The sequence below is a fragment of the Aotus nancymaae genome, unplaced genomic scaffold, assembly GCF_030222135.1.
Source record: "Aotus nancymaae isolate 86718 unplaced genomic scaffold, 86718_ANA_hifiasm-v0.15.2.pri h1tg000006l, whole genome shotgun sequence".
Lineage (NCBI taxonomy): Eukaryota > Metazoa > Chordata > Mammalia > Primates > Aotidae > Aotus > Aotus nancymaae.
In genome coordinates, this window is record NW_026988417.1 from 11,714,593 (window position 1) to 11,733,627 (window position 19,035).

At 44.1% G+C, this 19,035-nt stretch overlaps 1 protein-coding gene across 5 annotated transcripts in view; it reads left to right on the forward strand.

The window, feature by feature from the left end:
- The window catches only part of CLNK (cytokine dependent hematopoietic cell linker), a 199,433-nt gene that overhangs the window by 72,057 nt on the left and 108,341 nt on the right, over positions 1-19,035 (forward strand). For 3 of the 5 annotated variants that reach the window (XR_010338534.1, XM_064365700.1, XM_064365705.1), the window contains exon 3: positions 13,739-13,810. Coding sequence is in view for 2 of the 5 variants with exons in the window: in XM_064365700.1 (XP_064221770.1) it covers positions 13,739-13,810 (72 nt within the window). In the remaining 3 variants the exon portion in view is untranslated. Of the gene's footprint in view, positions 1-8,614; positions 8,688-13,738; positions 13,811-19,035 lie in introns of all 5 variants that reach the window. The other 2 variants (XM_064365714.1, XM_064365712.1) reach the window with 1 other exon arrangement.

Here is a 19,035-nt window from a genome sequence, read left to right on the forward strand (position 1 = left end):
TCTGTGATTAGGAGAGTGGGTCCTCATAGGAATCAGTCACAAGAAGGCTCTTTATGTATTGATTTTTTGATCCTCACAATAGTTCTCTGAAGTGTTCTCATCAACTATATTGCAGATAAGAGAAATAAATCCCAGAGGGATCACATCAACTTTCGCCAACTTGAATATGCACACAGGTCCTGTGGCCTCTTATTACAATACAGATCCCGATTCACTGGGGCCGGGGTGGTGTCTGGGATTCAGCCTGCCTAACCAGCCCTTGGGAGATGCTGCTGGTCTGGGGACTACACTTTGACTAGCAAGAAATGGGAATGCCCAGGCTGAAAATCAGATACGGGCCAGTTAGCCAATTTCACATCCCACACTCTTAATGTCCATGATATTCAGCCTTCTGGAAAAGCATGAGTCTATGGAGAAGAATTCCTGGAGGAACAAGAGCATCATAAATACCTGTAAAACCAAGGAAGAAAACTCAGCTCTTCCTTAAGGGAACCAGGGCTCTTTGTGGATAAATCTAGCATACCCAGGTCACCTGGCATCTCTGTAATGACAGTGTTTACCATTATGAGCCACTCATCAATGTAGTAGTCACCATACACAGAAGATGTCTAACATCCCATAGAAATCTCCTACCAGCAGGCTCCGTGCAGACATCTCACCCAGACATCTGCCAGGGGAGGAAAATTTAATCACTAAATTTATTAAAGTTTGAGCCAAAGACTCTCAGAGCCCAAATCATCTAAATTCTTACATTACAGCTGGAGAAATTTCAGTCTGAAGAGGGCAGACACACTATGAGTCCGAGGTTGTTCTCTCAGTCTACAGGTGGTATGGTGGTGGCCACTGAGGGTGGCCTAGGCACTCAGGGCCCTTGGTCAACACCTGGCTCCCTGCTTCCTCTGGAATCCTAAGTACATGCTCCAGGTGGGACAGAACCTGTCCTGCAGGATGTCAGAGACAAACTATGTCTCTTCCACAGAGTCAGACAAACTATGCAGCATGGAACAAAGGAAAACATGCAAAGTTGGAAGACTTGTTCTTTTAATGGCTTCCAAGAGAGCAGACATTCAGGGGAGATTAATTCTATGGGTGAAATCTCAGCTATTAAGAAGATAATAGCACCTCCCCTGCTCCCATCCTGCTCCATCTTCTGCTGGGGTTGCAACAATAGCTTCCCAAAAGGTCTTTCTGCCTCCACTTTATCCTTCAATGACATACCTATTCTCCAGCCAGAAGACAGAGAGATCCTACTGAATCATAATTATTATCTTTGTGTTCCTCCGTCTGAGACCCTGACATGGCTTCATAGCCATGGCCCAAGTCTACTGCCTCTCGATGACCATAGACAGGGTCTCACCACATCTTCCCTGATTCTCCCAAAAGGCTCTTGGACCATCTTCCCCACGCATCCCTGCACGCATTCCAGTTCAGCCACGTGGACCTCATTACCTTGATTCAACTACTTAGCCATACGCCTGCCTTTCAGCTTTTCCTGCAGAAACCCCACAGCTGATGTGACCAGTGCCTTTTCCCTGTTCTCCTTTCCAGCGAGGCTGACCTCGACCACCCCAGTGAATATTCACACCCACCTGCCCACCCACCCAGCACTCTGATTCTGGCACCTGCTCTGTGGTCCTTCCAGAGCACCTCGTCACCTGCTAACACGCTGTACCCATTCCTGATTCATTCTGTTTACTATTGTCCTTCTCTGTTCCGTGGACAGAGATCCTTTTTTGCTTTGTTCCATAAGACTTAGGCACCTCCTTTCTTTTGTTCACTGATATATCCTGAGCACTGAGAGTAATTCTTGGCCCACACTGAGCACTAAGAAAAAATAAATGTGTTGTTGAATTCATTTTGGTAAAAATTTCTAGCCTAAATACTTATTGAAGACTTGTTCTATTCCAAGCATGGTTGTAAGCATTTTGCATGCATTATCTCATTTAATCCTCAGAACGTTCTCAAGATAGAGCAAAACCTAAACATCCTCAGTGCCAAATGCTGCTGTTAAACAGTCCCTGGGAACGCAGGTGAGACGAATTGTAATGATTGACTCTGACCCTGGCTGTCTAGGTTTGATTATCTTTTGATAAGTACTTTGAATACTCATGTCACCAGACAACACAATAAGAGCTCTGCCGCAGCCCAGAGCTCATCGGCGTGGCAAAGCAACTGTGTACCAAGGGCAGTAGGTAAGCCCTGGGGTAAATCTGGGCTTCTAGCCACTCTCCATTTCCATGAAATCCAGCATGAAACAAAAGAAAGAAACAGTCTTTGGGTCAGATGGGCCTGATACTGAATGCCATCAGGCATTTACTACTGTGCAGCTGCGGACAATAGACTTTGCCTCCCTGGGCTTTTTCTCCCTATCTGTAAAGTAGAAATATGGCTTAACCTGAAGTGTTGTCAACAGGAATCATTGAGAAACGGGGCGTGGGTGGGCGGGAGGCTGACACACTCTCAGCACGACACTGTGGAAGTGGTACCTTTCACGGGCCAATATGTCCATTGCCTTTTGTTTTGGGGAATGGCTTCAAACTCAGGCTTCTTTCTTGGGACCATGATTTTGGGCGGTCCTTACACAAAAGCTCAGTTGTGTCACTTCACACCAATCTGTATGGAACTCTTCCTGTGGGCGGGGGCCCCTTCTCAGAGCTGAGAATATGGAAATACAAAACATGTCTTTTGTTTTCTTTCACTGAGAGATGTGGGCAGGTTTCTTCAGCTCTCTCAACACTCAGTTACTGAGAGGATCAAATGAGATGGGCCTGGCACCAGAAAGCTTGCCTTCAACATTGACCTGTGCACCTTTTCACCGTAGTCACTGTGGGAATAGGGGCTGTAACATGCTGCGTTTACCGTTTACAGACAGAGCTCTGGCCAACTATTCATGATCGCTGCTCTCTGCGGGCAGAAGAGGAGCTGTAGGGAGAGTGTGGAGTGTCAGGGACCAGACCATGGAGGGCCTGTGAGCCATGTTCCAAAGACGGACTGTGACCACAGGCATGCCCAATTTGAGAATGAGGATCCTGGCTGCAACACAGCAAATAAATTGGAGGAAGTGAGAAGTGGAGGGAAGGAAGGGGAGAGAGTGCTGGAGATTCCCAGAGGACAGAAGGCAGGACCCACCCCCAGGAGCCGGCATATCATCAGACCTCACGCTCCCTTCTCATTTCGCTTCCCTACCCTGTTTTCCCTTCTTTTCTTTGGACCTGCTGGAGTCATAAAGTATAGTAGTAGGAGATGGAGGAGAGGCTATTTCTTCTGGCGGCTCCTTCTCCGGAAGCCCCTCCAGCACTCACGGGAGGCCCCTCCTCGCTTTCCTGCAGAAGAAGCTCCATCATGTCTTTTTTTTTTTTGAGACTTAGTCTCCCTCTGTCGCCCAGGCTGGAGTGCAGCCTCCACCTCCCGGGTTCAAATTGATTCTCATGCCTCAGTCTCCTGAGTAGCTGGGATTACAGGCACCGGCTACCATGCCCAGCTAATTTTTGTATTTTTAGTAGAGACAGAGTTTCACCACGTTGGCCAGGATGATCTCAATCTCCTGACCTCGTGATTCTCCCACCTTGGCCTCCCATAGTGCTGAGATTACAGGCGTGAGCCACCGTGCCTGGCCTGATTTTTACATTTTTAATAGAGATAGGGTTTCACCATGTTGCCCAGGCTGTTCTCAAACTCCTGACCTCAAGTGATCTGCCTGCCTCAGCCTCCCAAAGTGCTGGGATTACAGGCGTGAGCCACCACGCCCAAGCCATTACATCTTTTTCACTTGGGCTTTTTATGGGGTGTCTACTTACCAGGTACAAATCAAGTTTTTATTATGAAGTTTCATGTGTGTGCATGAGCGTGCGTTGCTTTTTTCATGTTGATTTCTATCACGCATCCAGAATCTTCCAGGTATGACCATCTATAAATTAAATCCCACTGGGAACACATCTATGGACCTATCAAAAGAGTAATTCACTGTTGTTATTGTATTTGCTCATTACATACATTGATGGTCTGTTAAAAGCCACATCCCCTGACAGTCAAGACAGAGAAAAATAAAAGGAGAAAGCATTTGAAAAGATGAGATGTAAGGCCTCTCTGTCTAGGTTCATTTATTTCCTCTTGCTGAATCAAAATTTAAACAAAAAAGAAAAGGGGGCGAAAAGCTTTCATGGGGTTTCTGGAAATCTGGGCATCAAGGATTCAGGATTATTTTCTTGTTTTCTAAATTAGATCAGCTTTTTTTGTCTTTCTCTTTTTCTCTTCTCAAGAAAATTAAAAAGAAAAAAGAGCAAGCATTCGTTTAAAAGGCACATAACGAGGCTTAATTAGAAAACGAATACTAAAGAAGTCAAGGCCAAATAAAAGGGACCCAGATCACCTCAGATGGAGCCAGAAGCTGCAGTGGAACCCTCTCTGTCTCTCAGCATCTGGTTAGCTTGGAGGGATGATTTCACTTTCCAGGGTCTCATTTTTCTCATTTGTAAAATTGGCAGGTTCAAGCAGATGATATGTATTTTTCCATCTAGCTTCATGCTTTAAGATTCTTTGAGACTACAACTCTGGGAAATGAAGGAGCTAAAATCAAATGCCACCCTCCAACTTTGCACCTGCAACCCATAGGCAGTGCTGGTCTATTCTGGAATACTCTGAATCCCTTTTCTGCCTCAGTAAACAAGAATTAGTTATTCCCTTGAGGCATTCCTGCCTCCAGCAATCTTGGATCTTCTCATGCACAAATATTTCCTCTACTGCTCTTCTGTGTGAGGGTCCTGACAGGTGGTCCCTAATGTCAGGAAACCCAGAGTTTTGGTAGAAGATGTGCACACAGATGATGACTGTGCAGGCGGCAGTCCCTGAAAACCAAAGTCTGATCCATTTCAATGGAGAACCCAGGGCCTTACTCTGAGTCAGAAGCTACAAGACAGGAATGCAGCCCAGGTGGACTCCAGGGACTGGAAGGAGATCAGAGAATTAGTTACCTCCTGACCAATAAGGAGTTCTGACTAGGTGTGAATTCAACAGGCAGCTGTTAGAGCTGAGTGCCAAGGGATAATCAGGCCAGAGCCAGGTAGACTGTCCTGAAACCCGGCAGCCATTCAAATCAGGAGTAAACAAAAGTAGGAGTGTGGGAAAAAGAAGGGAAAGGGGAATGAGAGCGCCTTGCTCTCTGGCTTGGTTCCCACTCACTTGGCTGTCAGCTTCATGAGGGAAGCACCTATTCTGTCTTGTTTAATGTGACCCACGCCTGTTACGAACTGAATGTTTGTGTCCCTTAAGTTCCTGTGTCAAAATCCCAACCACCAATGATGGTATTAGGAGGTGGGGCCCTTGAAGCCCTCATGAATGGGTTTAGTACCCTTATAAGAAGAAACATGAGAGAGATTATTTTTTTTGGCCACGTGAGGCTACCACAGGGAAACAGCTATCCACAAATCAGGAAACAGGTTCTCACCACATGCCAGTTGTGAGGGTACCTTGATCTTGTACTTCTCAGCCTACAGAACTAGGAGGGATAAATGTTTGCCATTTAAGCCCCCAAGGCTATGGTAATTTGTTGTAGCAGCCTGAAATTTTTGACTCAGACAAGGCCTAATACGATACCCAGCCCACAGTGGCTACTTAATGCATATCTGACTTTAGGATAACATTAGGGTTTTCTTTCCAAGTTTAATTCAGTTCAGTAAAGAATTTTCATCATTGTTAAGGAGTTGGTTCCCATGACCCAGACACAGAGCCCTTTAGGAATAGTCAACAAGGATGCAGAAGGAGAGGCATGGGGTTCTGGATGAAGCTGGGGGCTCAGGAAACACAGCTGTTGTTCACGAAGGAGAAAGCAAGCATCATTTTAGCTCACAGAGGAAACATGTTATACTCACCTAGATAGATTTTGGAAAGATGGTTGGAAAGGATGGCATCTGTGCTGGTACCAGAAGACCAAGGAGAATTGGAAGATGTAGAGAGGGGAGAAGAGGATGAAAAGGGAGGGAATGGGCCTAGCAGGCCAAGGAGACTGCATGAGCAAAGTACGTCTCAACTTGCTATCTTTCAGCTAAGCGAGAAGTCCAGTATGCTTCGACTGTAGGTTGCAAAACAAAACTGAAAAGTTGAAATGATTACTAAGATAAAATTGTAAAAGGTCCTTGAGTGGAAAGGGATTCATGTCAAGGAGATCAATGAAGGAATTCTTGCAGGGGTCCGGGAGAAATATCAAGAGGCTTTGGTAAGCACAGGACACTCCAAGTTCTCACGTCATGTTACATATGCACATCTCTCAGAGTACATGGAGTTTTCAGGACTCTTCTACTAGACTTTCAGCTGCTAATGATTCAGGATTCTTTTTCCTCTCTGTTTAACACAGGGACAGAAAAGTGCTCAGGATATATTTGAATATCCACCAGGGGCAACATCAAACAGCCTCACTCCCTGATTTTACAGAAGCATTAACCAGGGCTTATAGTTATGAATGGTTAGTGATTTAGTTGAGTTACACAATGAGTTGATAAAGTAGTTAGGGCTTGGCTGGGCACCATGGCTCATGCCTATAATCCCAGCACTTTGGGAGGCCAAAGAGGGTGGATCACGAGGTCAGGAGTTCGAGACCAGCCTGGCCGCTATGGTGAAACCCCAATTCTACTAAAGCTACAAAAAATTAGCTGGGTGTGTTGGCATGAACCTGTAGTCCCAGCTACTCTGGAGGCTGAGGCAGGAGAATTGTTTGAACCCAGGAGGCAGAGGTTGCAGTGAGCCGAGATCACCCACTGCACTCCAGCCTGGGCAACAGAGCAAGACTCTGTCTAAAAAAAAAAAACAAAACAGGGCTCAAACCTGAATCATACAGCCAAGCTCTCAGTTCCATTCAGCTGGTTGTCCCTGGACTCATTGTCCAGGATTGTGGCTGAAAGTGAAAACTCCACAAATGGGAGGCACTGACAAGATGTATAGGACTCTCTGAGCAAGGTCCCTAATGCTGCAGCTGCTTCTGAATAGAAGTTTGTCTTATATTTGAGCCATTTCCGCAACTTTGTCCTACAGACATGTTGCCAGGCAGGACGAAAACAGCCTCCAAATTCAGTGGGTTGTGCTTCCTCGCATGCAGATGCACAAGGAGATACAGTACTTTATAGGATTCCAATCTCTGAGCAGGGTTTGCAATCATGCTTATCATCAGTGTCTGCTTCCCAGCAAATGAAGCTTCCTGCTAGATAACAAGGCACAGGTTCATTGCAACAACCCAGATCAGAAGAGAGCTTGTACTATGGCCAAATGATAGATAACAAGGCCCACTGTGTCTTCACGGGCAGCTCAAACTCCAGTATGACTCAGATGGGGGAGAGCAAGCATGCCACAGCAGGGCAACAGCAACCCGTTAGGAACCTCTCACCTGTCCTTGTTCTTTTTAGCAGAAACCAGCTCAGAGCTTTGCTCAACTCTTGTGAGATCCATCAGCACAGAAACTCAAATGGATGCACCTTTTCCCCCATTCCTCAGACACCCAGGGTTGCCTAGAATGGACAACCAATTATCAATAGTGTCTGTTCATTGAGGTGACAGGTTTTAAACCAAGATGTGACTAACTATGGGACCCAACTGGCTAGAGCCCTGAGCCTTGGTTTTCTCCTCTGTAAAATGAGAACAACATGCGTATCTGATTTAAGAGATTGTGAGGATTAAATCAGCTCACCCAGGGCAGTAGCTGCAACAACAAGATGCTTACTACCTGTTAAAGATGTTTTTTCTCTTCTATCTGTCTAGAGGCAACTCCCAATGAATACATCTTTATGATGTGTGTTAGTCAGAGTTCTATAGATTAACAGGATCAGCCATATGTACCTTAGTCATGCACCACATAACATTTAGGTGAATCATGGGCCTCATATATGATAGTGACCCCATAAGATCGTAATGGAGCTGCAAACTTCCTATCACCTAGTAATGTTGCAGCTGCTATAACACTGTAATGCAACACATTACTCACATGTTTGTGATGATGATGATGGTGTAAACGAGACTGTGCTGCCAGCATATAAAAGCATAGCACATGCAATTACATAAAGTACACAATACTTAGTAATAATGAATGACTATGTTACCAGTTTATGCGTTTACCAGCCTATATGTTTTATTGTGCTTTTAGAGTATACTTCTTTCACTTATATATATATTTTTAAAAAGTTAACTGTAAAACAGCCTCAGGCAGTTTCTTGAGGACGGATTCCAGAAGAAGGCATTGTTATCATAGGAGATGACAATTCCATGTGTGTCATTGCCCTGAAGACATTCCAGTGGGACATGGTGTTGGGGCGGCAGGCAGTGATGGTGTTGACCCTGACGCTATGCAGGCCATGCTAATGCATGTGTGTCTTAACTTCTTAACAAAAATGTTTTAAAAAATATGAAAATTTAAAATTAAATGTTTACAGAATAAGTAAATAACAAATAGTACAGTTATACAATGTATTTTGTTGTGTTATTATAAAAGTCAACATTTTAAAAATTGAAACATTAATAGAGTACAAAAGTTAGAGTAAGTTAAGTTTAAAGAAAAAATATTTTTAAAATAAATTTAGTGTAGCCTAAACAACAGAGCTTCTAAAGTTGACGGTAGTGTACATTCATGCCCTAGGCCTTCACGTTCATTCACCACTCACTCACTGACTCACCCAGAGCAAATTCCAGTCCCTCCAGCTTCATTCATGGTAAGTGCCTTATATTTGCCATGTGTGCCATTTCTTATCTTTTTTTATTTATTTTTACTGTACCTTCCTATTTTTAGATATCTGTAGATATACAAGTACCATTGCGTTACAATTGCTTACAATATTCAGTAATATGCTTTTTAGGTTTGTAGTCTAGGAGCAATAGGCTATACCATATCACCTGGGTGTGTAGTAGGCTGCACCATCTAGGTTTGTGTAAGTACACTCTATGATGTTTAGTGGTTCCAGGTGTTCCTTGATTTGCGGCAGCATCACTCCAATCTCCGCCATCTTCACATGGGTCTCTTCCACAGCCTCCTAGTAGAAGAACACCTAGCATTGTATTTAGAGCCCACTTTAACCCAAGATCATCTGATCTCAAGATCCTTAGCTTAATGCCGTTATTAAAGATGCTTTTTCCAAATAAGGTCACATGTACGGTTTTTGGGTAGACATACACCTTGGCACACATCGTTAAATCCACATATCAGTTCAACTACACTGAACCGGCTTCTATTAGGTCTACATGAAAAATAATGAGCGTCTGCAGAAGGCAATTTCACAGGGAAAATAAGATAGAGACATAGCAAGGAAAACGCAAAGGAGGACTAGACGGGCGTCATTGACTGGTCATGCAGGAGGGAGATGCAGAAAGGGAAAAGGAAATCAAAGATCACTGCAAAGTGTTGGACCTGAAGGTGCTGGAAGGGTGCTCAAGAAAAGAGGCTGGACTGTGTGGGGTAATGTGCTGTGTTTTGGCAGAAGATGAAGTGATTGCAAGAACAATTATTTGGTTGGTTCACTGATGTTCTGTGCCTCAGTTTCCCCACAAGCCTATGGCACTTCCAGCTTTCCATGATGTGCTGCGGTGTCAGTGCAATCAATTAGCCTGTGTTGGTTCCCTGGAGGACACTTGACCAGCTTCCGTGACAAGCAAATATAGAGCAGCAGTTAAAAATGCTTACGTGAGTCATTTCACTATGTGGGTGGGATGGGCTGAGTGGACAGTAAAGACAGCTGGTCCCAGATGTTTCGGTCCTTGTAAAATGATATGCATCTACTTTGGAGATTGGTAAACGGTCCTGCCCTCCCTAAGTGTGGCAGCCACACTTTCTATTAACTAGAAAGGTTATTTAACCTGGGAACCTTGAGCATCTCCTTTCAAGGTCAAATCTCAATTCAATGCAAAACAAACAATTTTGCCCTATTATGCTTAACATTCTTTAATAACATTTTCTGTGATATTCTTTCAGAATTGTACACTTTTTAAAAGTATCCCTAAAATCTGAACACTTAGGATTCAGATTTAAGTCAGAGAGACCTGGTAATGCTTGTTGCTCTTTGTAATTATTTTAAAAACAGGCTTTAACTACTCACTGTCCAGGTGGATGGCTCTTTATTTTCCAGCCTTGTTAATATTTTCCTTCAATAATCCACTGTAGGAAGAACAGCTTCTCCTGCCCATTCTCCATTCTCCCCACCAGCTTTCCTTCTCTCTCATGCATCCCTCTGCTGCTTCCAGCTGGGCCTCCTCTGGGTTCCTCTGCAACATAGCTGACACATACTCTGCAAGAGACGGCAAACTGATGCATAGCCCTGGTTCTTCCCCCTTCTAGCCTGGTCACGTGGAACTAAATCCTCTCCACTCTAAGGCCTGGTTTCCTCATCTGTAGCATGGAGCTGAGATGACTGCCTGCCTGTTTACTACTGAGGGTTGCTGCAAACATGAAATAAAAAGAGAGTTTGAGTTAAGCTCTCTTCTTTAAAAGGCAAAAGCTGATTATCTAGAAGGGTCAGAGGTAGCTCCCAGGCTTTTGGGTTCTTGAGGCACCTAGGAAGAAGTTGAGAAATTCCCAGACTGTGTCTCATCCTCCTAAAATTGGTTTTGTTAAAGCCATGTAGGCAAATGCTACATGGGCTGTCAGAGCACAGAAATGACACATGTAACCTCTCACTAAGAAAAAGGTCTATGTCTGCTGGAGAATAACCTATTAGAAAGACACAGAAAAGAGTTCAGTGTTTATTATGTGGAACTTAGTAGAGAAGTCAGAGTGCAGATGAAAATTTGAGGGCTCCTTCTCAGTGAAGTGGGTAGGTCAGAACTCCCCTGGTATAAGAAAGATTCAAAGGACTCTATCCAATTAACTACATGGCTCACTATTGTGTATGAGCCCATATTCACAGGCCATTTATGTATTTGTTATCTAGGTATCTATTCATTATCTTACAAACATTCCTGCAAGCATGCAGGGTCAGTTACCCAGTGTTCTGGGAGAGAAAAAGATGCCCAGGATACAACCTACCCTTGCAAGACTCCAATGCAAGGGGACATGGACATGGACGTGCATAATGAATTGTGCATGTCCAGGGGGACATGGACATGGATGTGCATGTGCAGAGCATTTGACAAAATAAGATTGTTTACTTGTGTATGGCCTGACTCCCTAAATACACTAAACACTCCAGGAGGCAGCTTTCATCTGTTCTTTAATTACTATACCCTATTGCCTAATGCATTGCCTGGCATGGAAAAAACCCAATAACTGTTTGTTGAGTAAATTAACGATTGGACTCACAAACAAACGAAATGAATGGCAATAAATAAGTATACAAAAGTACCAGAGGGACTCAAAGTAGAAGCAGTAGGAAGGAATTCATAGGGAAGTAATATTTGAACTTGATCTTGAAGAATGAAAAGCATTTTGCCAGGCCCAGAGGAGGCAAAAAGAATAATTAGGTCAATGACGGGAACATTAAAAAAAAAAAAAAGTCTGGCCAGAGGTCACAGTGTGGGGTGACCTGGCAGAGAGAAAGGGTAGCAGGAAATAAAGGAGCAACAGAAATGGGATTCAGGGCCACTGGGGCAGGAATCTTAGCAATTGTGGTTAAGACTTTGGGTTTTATCTTGCAGGAATAGGGAACTGAGGAAGATTTTCAAGGAGGTGACTTGATAATATTCGGCTATTCATAACTAGAAAGGTTGTTCTTGCTACAGTCTGGTGTATGGATTGGAGCCCAGGAGGCCAGGAAAGCAGTTAGTGGTAGATGCTGGAGGCCAGCCTAGAGATGCTGAAAGCAGAAGTAAGGCTGAATATATTAACTGGCTCATGGGAGTGACAAAGAAGAGACAGAGTCAGGGGGCATGTGGAAAATCTGACTGTTCGAATATGGTGACAGATTAGGATGATGGCAATGACAGAGGGGAAGGAATGAGAAGACTCAAGGTTAGCACCCAGGCTACTGGTTTGGAAACCATGTGAGCAATGGAGACTCTCACTAGGAAAAAGGCCTGTGTCTGCTGGGGAATAACCAATTAGAAAGACCCAGAAAGCAGTTCAGCATTCATATCTGGAACTTAGTAGAGAAGTCAGAGTACAGATGGAAATTTGTGAATTTAGCTGTATTTGGATAGGAAAAAAAAAACAATGAATAATGGAATATGTGAAATAGTGCAATAATGAAATTTTAAAATAAAAAATGGAAAAATTAAATTAATTTTAATTAATAAATAATGAAATAAGCCATCATCTTTCTAGATGGTCAATTTATATAGTGACAAAATAAACCCAAACAACTCACAGATTTTTAAATTTATTATGTTCTATTCAATGGGCTACAGGCAGAATCCCAGTAGATGAAGAGAGAACCTCAAATCCTCATGAGTATTTCCTGGACTTCTTTAGTTTTGTGTGTACATGCATGTGTGTCCACGGAGCTCCTTGGTGGGCCAGGCATTGACTCATAATATTGAATTAATATATTCAGCCTTACTTCTGCTTTCAGCATCTCTAGGCTGGCCTCCAGTATCTACCCCTAACTGCTTTCCTGGCCTCCTGGGCTCCAATCCACACACCAGACTGCAGCGAGAACAACATTTCTGGTTATTAACAGCAGCATATTATTAAGTCACCTTCTTGAATTTTGCAGGATGCTAAGCCCTGCAAATCTCTGCTGTGGTGGAGATGGAAGTTCAACAGTCAGATGTGAACACAAGTTACCAGCTAACACAAAAGTAAAATTAAAATTCAGGCAAGTGCTGTGAAGGAGCGAGTCTGAGAGGTCGAGGAGGATTCTCTGAGGAAGTAGCACTTGAGCTGAGTTCAGAAGTAAGGGCTGCAGTTAATGAGAAGAAGGAAGACAAGGGCATCCGAGAAGCAGTGAATGGTACCTGAAAGAGCCCCCTGGGTGGGAGCAGAGAAAGTCCAAGGACCAGGGAGAGGCAAATTTGCCCCAAGTGGAATTGGAAGGACAAGGAGGGTAACCAAGCTAAGGAGGCAGTTGTCAGGAGCATTTGTGAAGGAAAAACTCACCAGTCAGTGTTTGATAGAGCTCGTGAAATGGCTGCAGAAGAAAGGAAAGTGTGTGAAACATGGCTGATTAAATGAACTAGGAATGCGTAACAATGATGGTTTATGATAGTGAATATATTTAATGAATGCTAGCAAATTAACTCAATGAAAAACAATTTAATCTTGTCATAGAAAGTGCCTTAGCAAAGTGCCTAAATGATACGGGAGCTCAATAAATATTACTTGAATCAGAGTTGCTAAATAGTCTGTCTTTCCACATTGGATAATGTTTGCTAGATTTTTATCAAATTCAACAAACATAGGAAAGCATCTGAGACATTGCCTGGCTCACGGTTGCTGTTCCTCAAATTTCTTAACAGCCTCTCATCAACCATGTGACAAAAGCATGATATTTTACAGAGGAGACAGATACTGGCAGAGCTTAAGGAAGATACCAAGGTCACCCTGCTGATGAAGGAGAGGCAGCCCACATCCTTGTCTTGACTGGGCAGTTATTCTGCCCCACACTACTGTTTTCTGTAAAATAAAGCTCTTACATTTGAAAATTAGGTAATTGAATTACTTTAAACATAGATTTTCTTTAACCTCAATGATAATGCAAAGAGAGATTCAGAATTATGTGTGAGACGTAATTACTTAAATCTGACTGGGTGGTTGTTTCTATGAATGAATGCACTTAATTAATTTTTTCCCCTAGCTTCTTGCTTTTTCCCATCTATAATTTATTTTCTTTCATCCCAGGGGCAATAGAAGGACAAATAAAGAAGGATCCAACGATTTGAAATTCCAGAACTTCAGTCTGCTGAAAAACAGGTCAGAATATTTACTTGTTTATTAATAGAGGAGTGGAAAAAAATTAATTTAGCAAATAAGCTGAGCATCACACGCACGGAAATTGTCAATGTGATGGAATGACTGGCAGTGACTTAGAGTCCGATAGAGACCAAGGTGCAGGAGAAGGGGTTTGGCGGGGCTGGAGGAGTCAGCTGGTGTGTGATACAAACCTATGCTGAGAAGCCCCCACCTCCACAGCTTTGCAGGCCAGACCTCTTTCCGCCGACCCCTCCCAGGCTCTGAACAACCCCAGAGAGAGCCAGTGATGGGGCAGCTTCTGTTCCTCTGCCAGTGAATGATTTGAATCATGGATCATGGATCAGGCCACAAGTTTGCCTTGGAGTCTCACAGCAAGCAGACAAGAGAGAGCCAAGTGCTTACATTGTTATCTGCTTTGTCCTTCGATTGAAAAAAACGTTTACTGAGCAGTTATGGCATCAAAACTTGCACAGGCTACTGAAAATGCAGAGACAAAAGACAGTCTTTCCCTCAAGGGCCCCACGGACTAGTCAAAAAGCTCAGAATCGAGTGCTAACTTGATGGAATTACAGACAAGAGACAAGACCTAAAGTCAAATCCAGCTCTGCGCTGCCCAGCGCTGTCCAGCACACTAAATCTGGGCCACTTCCTCATGTGCAGGACTGAGAAAATGAGGATGTGCAGGCAGGACTCCCTGGCCAAGCCTTCCTGGGGTGGCTTCTATTCCTAGAGGTACCCAAGGGTCTTCACAAGCTATATTAATCCTCGAATCCCAATTCAAGTCCATCCATCAAACATCCTTCAATCCCCCCACTATGTACCAGACACTAGAAGCAGTCTTGGAATCCTAAAATGTGCCAGAATAAATAGTTCCCCTAAGCAGACTGAATGAATGCCGGTAAGATGATAGAATACTTGAGGTGTTTTTCAAAACCACTTTGAGTTGGGGGAAATTTGTGGATGTTCTCAGATTTCTTTAATGTTTACATTAAATACATTTGAATAATGCATTTAAGTCCATTTGCCTTATTTCCTGACAATAGCAAGAGATGGGAGATGGAAGGTTTCGAAGCCTTCTTTCAAATGGAGAGGGTTGAAGCAATTACATACATCAAAGTAATATTTACAGTTACATTTGGAGGGAAAAAAAAGACAGAGAGAGAAGAGCAGTGCTTTTTTCTGAAGCAAATTATTTCAGAATGTGTCATAGCACTCTGAAGATATATTAAAAAGAGCAACAGATGATGTTTTTGCAACCTGTTCCAAACTATTTATAAACCTAAATTTTAAAAAAATCTATAGACATACAAATCTCTATACCACTGCATATTTTATAATGAATGTATTATATGAATATAAACTACTATTTGAGATATATAAATCAACTAAAACTGTCTGAAAACTACAAATTTGTGTCTACCATCTTCCTTTAACTATTAACCAATGTATTTGCTCCTGTAAAAATTTTAATTATCCACATTTGATGATAAGGTAAGGAAGAAGCTACCTGTGGGCAGCATTGCAGCGTAGAATGAGTCCATTGGATCGGATCTCAGCTGACCTGCTTATTAGCTGTGTGGCCCCAGACAAGCCTCTTTTCATTCCAACACCTCCTGTGTTTTAGAAATGGTATTTGAAAAAGTAGACTCTCTTGTTCACTATTAAATCTCTTGAACCTTCCTGTATTCACAAAATAAACGGATGACCCATGAGGTGTGCTAGGAATAGAGTAGATTCTCATTAAATAACGTGGACTAAGAGTCACTGAGTGCTCACTATGTGCTAGGTGCTGTTGTAAGAGCTAATAGGCAACTCGCACTGGATCCCAACAATTACATGCTTAGGGTGAATAACTTCCCTCGAGGCTCGGTGGCTAGTTGTGATATGGCGAATGGCAGCTATAATTATTATTAATATCGACAACCCTGGCGCTCCCCACCACTGCCCTCATGCTAGGTTGAGTGTGGGAATTAACTCTCCTGAAAACTCAAGAGGGCTGCTTACCCCACAGCCCAACCACCCCAAGCTCAAAAGTGCATTGATCACCTGGTAATAAACAAAGCAAAACGCCAAGCTAAGTGCTGGGCCCCACTTGGATGATATGGCCCGGGAGGATCTCCGAGAATAATGCAGATCACATCCACGTTCATTATCCGTGACCTGTCTGCAATATTGAGATGAATGTGTTTCATAACATCTCATGAAAATTAGCTCACTAAATCCCCGGTGCCCACTTTTATTTTGTACTGTTTCCTCGTGTATATAGGGAAAGAAAAACACCAATTGATGTTTCTCAATTAAATCCAAATTCCGCTCAATAAATGAGCACTCGATATGCACCAGAACTCTGGCATTTAATCTTCACCATAATGCTCTGAAGTAGGCATTCGTATTCCCATTTACAGATAGGGAAAAATAGTCTAAAGAGGGTTACATGTTTTTGTCACAGTCCCAGTAGAAATTGGTACCAGTTGGATTTGAATGCAGAGTCTAGCTCCAAGTCAAGGGCATTTCTGGGTTCCAAGTAATCAAAACTTCCTTATATGTCAGCATATCCATATGAATGCAGGTTTCGATTCTGATGAGTCACTAATCTACTCATGTCAAGTCTCCCCATTATGAGGAAGGGGCATGTGCCCAGCCCCTGGAAAGCTCAGCCACATCTATAGCAGGAAGGCCTGGTAGCTGTGGTTCCTAGAGCATGGGCCTGGGACCAGCAGCTTCAGCATCACCTGGGAACTTAGCAATGCAGATTCCCAGACTCTGGCCTGTTGCACCACTTCTGGTGCACCCTGGTTGAAATAAGCCCTCTCTGTGGGTTCCAGTGTTTGCTCAAGTTAGAGAACCTCAGATGGAAGCCTGGTTACCAGGAGTACAAACTTCCAAGTTGGAGTGAGAGGCCCCTGGGCTGGAATTTTGCTCTGCCCCTACTTGCGGAGTGACAGTGAGTGGGGTGGAGGAAGGAAGATGGAAGGTAGAGGATGGCGGGGAGATGGGAGAAGTGGTGGGTGCAGGAGCTGTTTTCCCCACTGGGAAAATGTCTGACCCCTTCCATTAACCTCCTTAAGTTCTCTTTGTTGGGCACTGGAAAAATCAAAGGTGATCGAGACATAGTCCCTGACACCTGCATGCTCAGTGTCTGGTGGGAAGCAGAAGAGTGGGTGTGGAACTATAAAATACATACATAACAGATCGTAAGCCTGTGCCATGCACATGGCAGACATACACACAGGACCAGGGAACAGGAGGGACACAGGATCAACCAGGGAGTTGAAGGGCTTGCCAAGTCCTCACTCTAGTGAGCAGTGGCACCAAGGCTCCAATCCACGTCTTCTTGCCAAGCTCTAGTCTCCTTTCCCTCCCCAACACTTGACAGTGCTGCTAGGAACAGTGTCACCACATTATCCACATTCAGCCCCTTCCCATTCTTCACCTCATTGGCTGTGGACTTCTTCCTTTCTGCCGTAGCACTTGCAGCAATAGTTAGATCCAGGGGGAAGAAGTGCAGGCAGCTGTAATTTCTCAGGGCCCCTGAGGCCCAGTTGTCATCCTTTGGAGACTGGAGTCTTTTTTTTTTTTTTTTTTTGAGACTGAGTTTCACTCCATCACCCAGGCTTGAGTGCAGTGGTGCTATCTCAGCTCACTGCAACCTCCGCTTCCCGGGTTCAAGCAATTCTTGTGCCTCAGCCTCCTGAGTAGCTGGGATTACAGGCACCCGCCACCATGCCTGGCTAAGTTTTGTATTTTTAGTAGAAATGGGATTTCACTATGTTGGCCAGGCTGGTGTCAAACTCCTGACCTCAGGTGATACCCTCTCTTTGGCCTCCCAAAGTGCTGGGATTACAGGTGTGAGTCACCACTCCAGGTCTGGAGTCCTCTTCTATTCTGTACACTAGGAGGCCCTCTACTGGGCCCCTTCAGCCAGGCAAGACCAGGAGCCCGGTGACCACCACCTCCGCCTGCTCTCCTGACCGCTCTGGTCTGCCCCGCCTGCCCTGAGCCTCTGTAGCACTGAGACAGCCATCAAGGTCACTCTTTTCACCATGGGCCACCTCCCTGTCAGAAGGCCTAGTGCCATCCAAAAAGATCTCACAAGCAGAGAGCTTTACTACAGGTTCTAGGTTCTTTCACAGAGGATGCAGGGAATAGAACATGGTGCTCCACCAGATTTCTGGGAGTTGCCCCCAAAGGGCTCCTACAGAGTAGATGCTCAGGCCAGGCACTGTGGCACATGCCTGTAATCCCAGCACTTTGGGAGACCAAGACCGGTGGATCATTTGAGGTCAGGAGTTCCAGACCAGCCTGGCCAACATGGTGAAACCCGGTCTCTAATAAAAATACAAAAATTAGCCAGGTGTGGTGGTGGGCACCTATAATCCAAGCTACTAGGGAGGCTGAAGCAGGAGAATCCCTTGAACCCAGGAGGTGGAGGTTGCAGTGAGCCGAGATTGTGCCACTGCACTCCAGCCTGAGCAACAGAGTGAGACACCACCTCAAAAAAACTAACAAACAAACAAAAAATAAAAAACAGAGTAGATACTCAAGAAACACTGGCTGATGGGAGAGGAGGAAGAAGGGAGAATCAAGGCAGAACCCTGGGGTCTTATGTTGTGGATACCCTAGGACGGTGTTGATCTGTAGTATACCAAGAGCCTCCTATGGTGTCTGGCACCTACTAGATACTTAAATAGATGTGAAAAAGAAACTTTAATAGGGAGAGAAGGATGGAGAAAAGAGATAGTGGGGGAAGTGGAGGAGGCTCTGAGAGGGGATGAAAGGATTTCAGCAGTTGTTCTGCCCACTAGAGGGATGTCTGAGCTAAAACACGTCCAGCAAATCATCCTGTTACTCTGCTTGTCTGCTGCAGAACCCACCAGAATGTCAAATCTTTTTGTTTTCATTGTTTAATATTTGTTGGGAGCATTGATAGCTGATAGGAACAGGACTATAGCTTACACAGACATGTTTTCTGCCCTCAAAGAACTTAAAATCTAATTGAGGAAAGGAAAAAAACACAAGTAAGATTTTACCATATGAGAGTTAAAAAATAAATTAATAATATGTCTTCTTCCAGATCTACTAAATGCATGATTCGAGCAAGAAGTGCCACAGGTGCTCAGAGGAGGGAGGAGACCAGATGGGCCCCAGCAGGTCAGGCTTCTGAGGAGGTGGGAGCCTCACTCGGCCAGGCGGGTCTTGGGGATATGAGCTTGATGGGAGTTCTG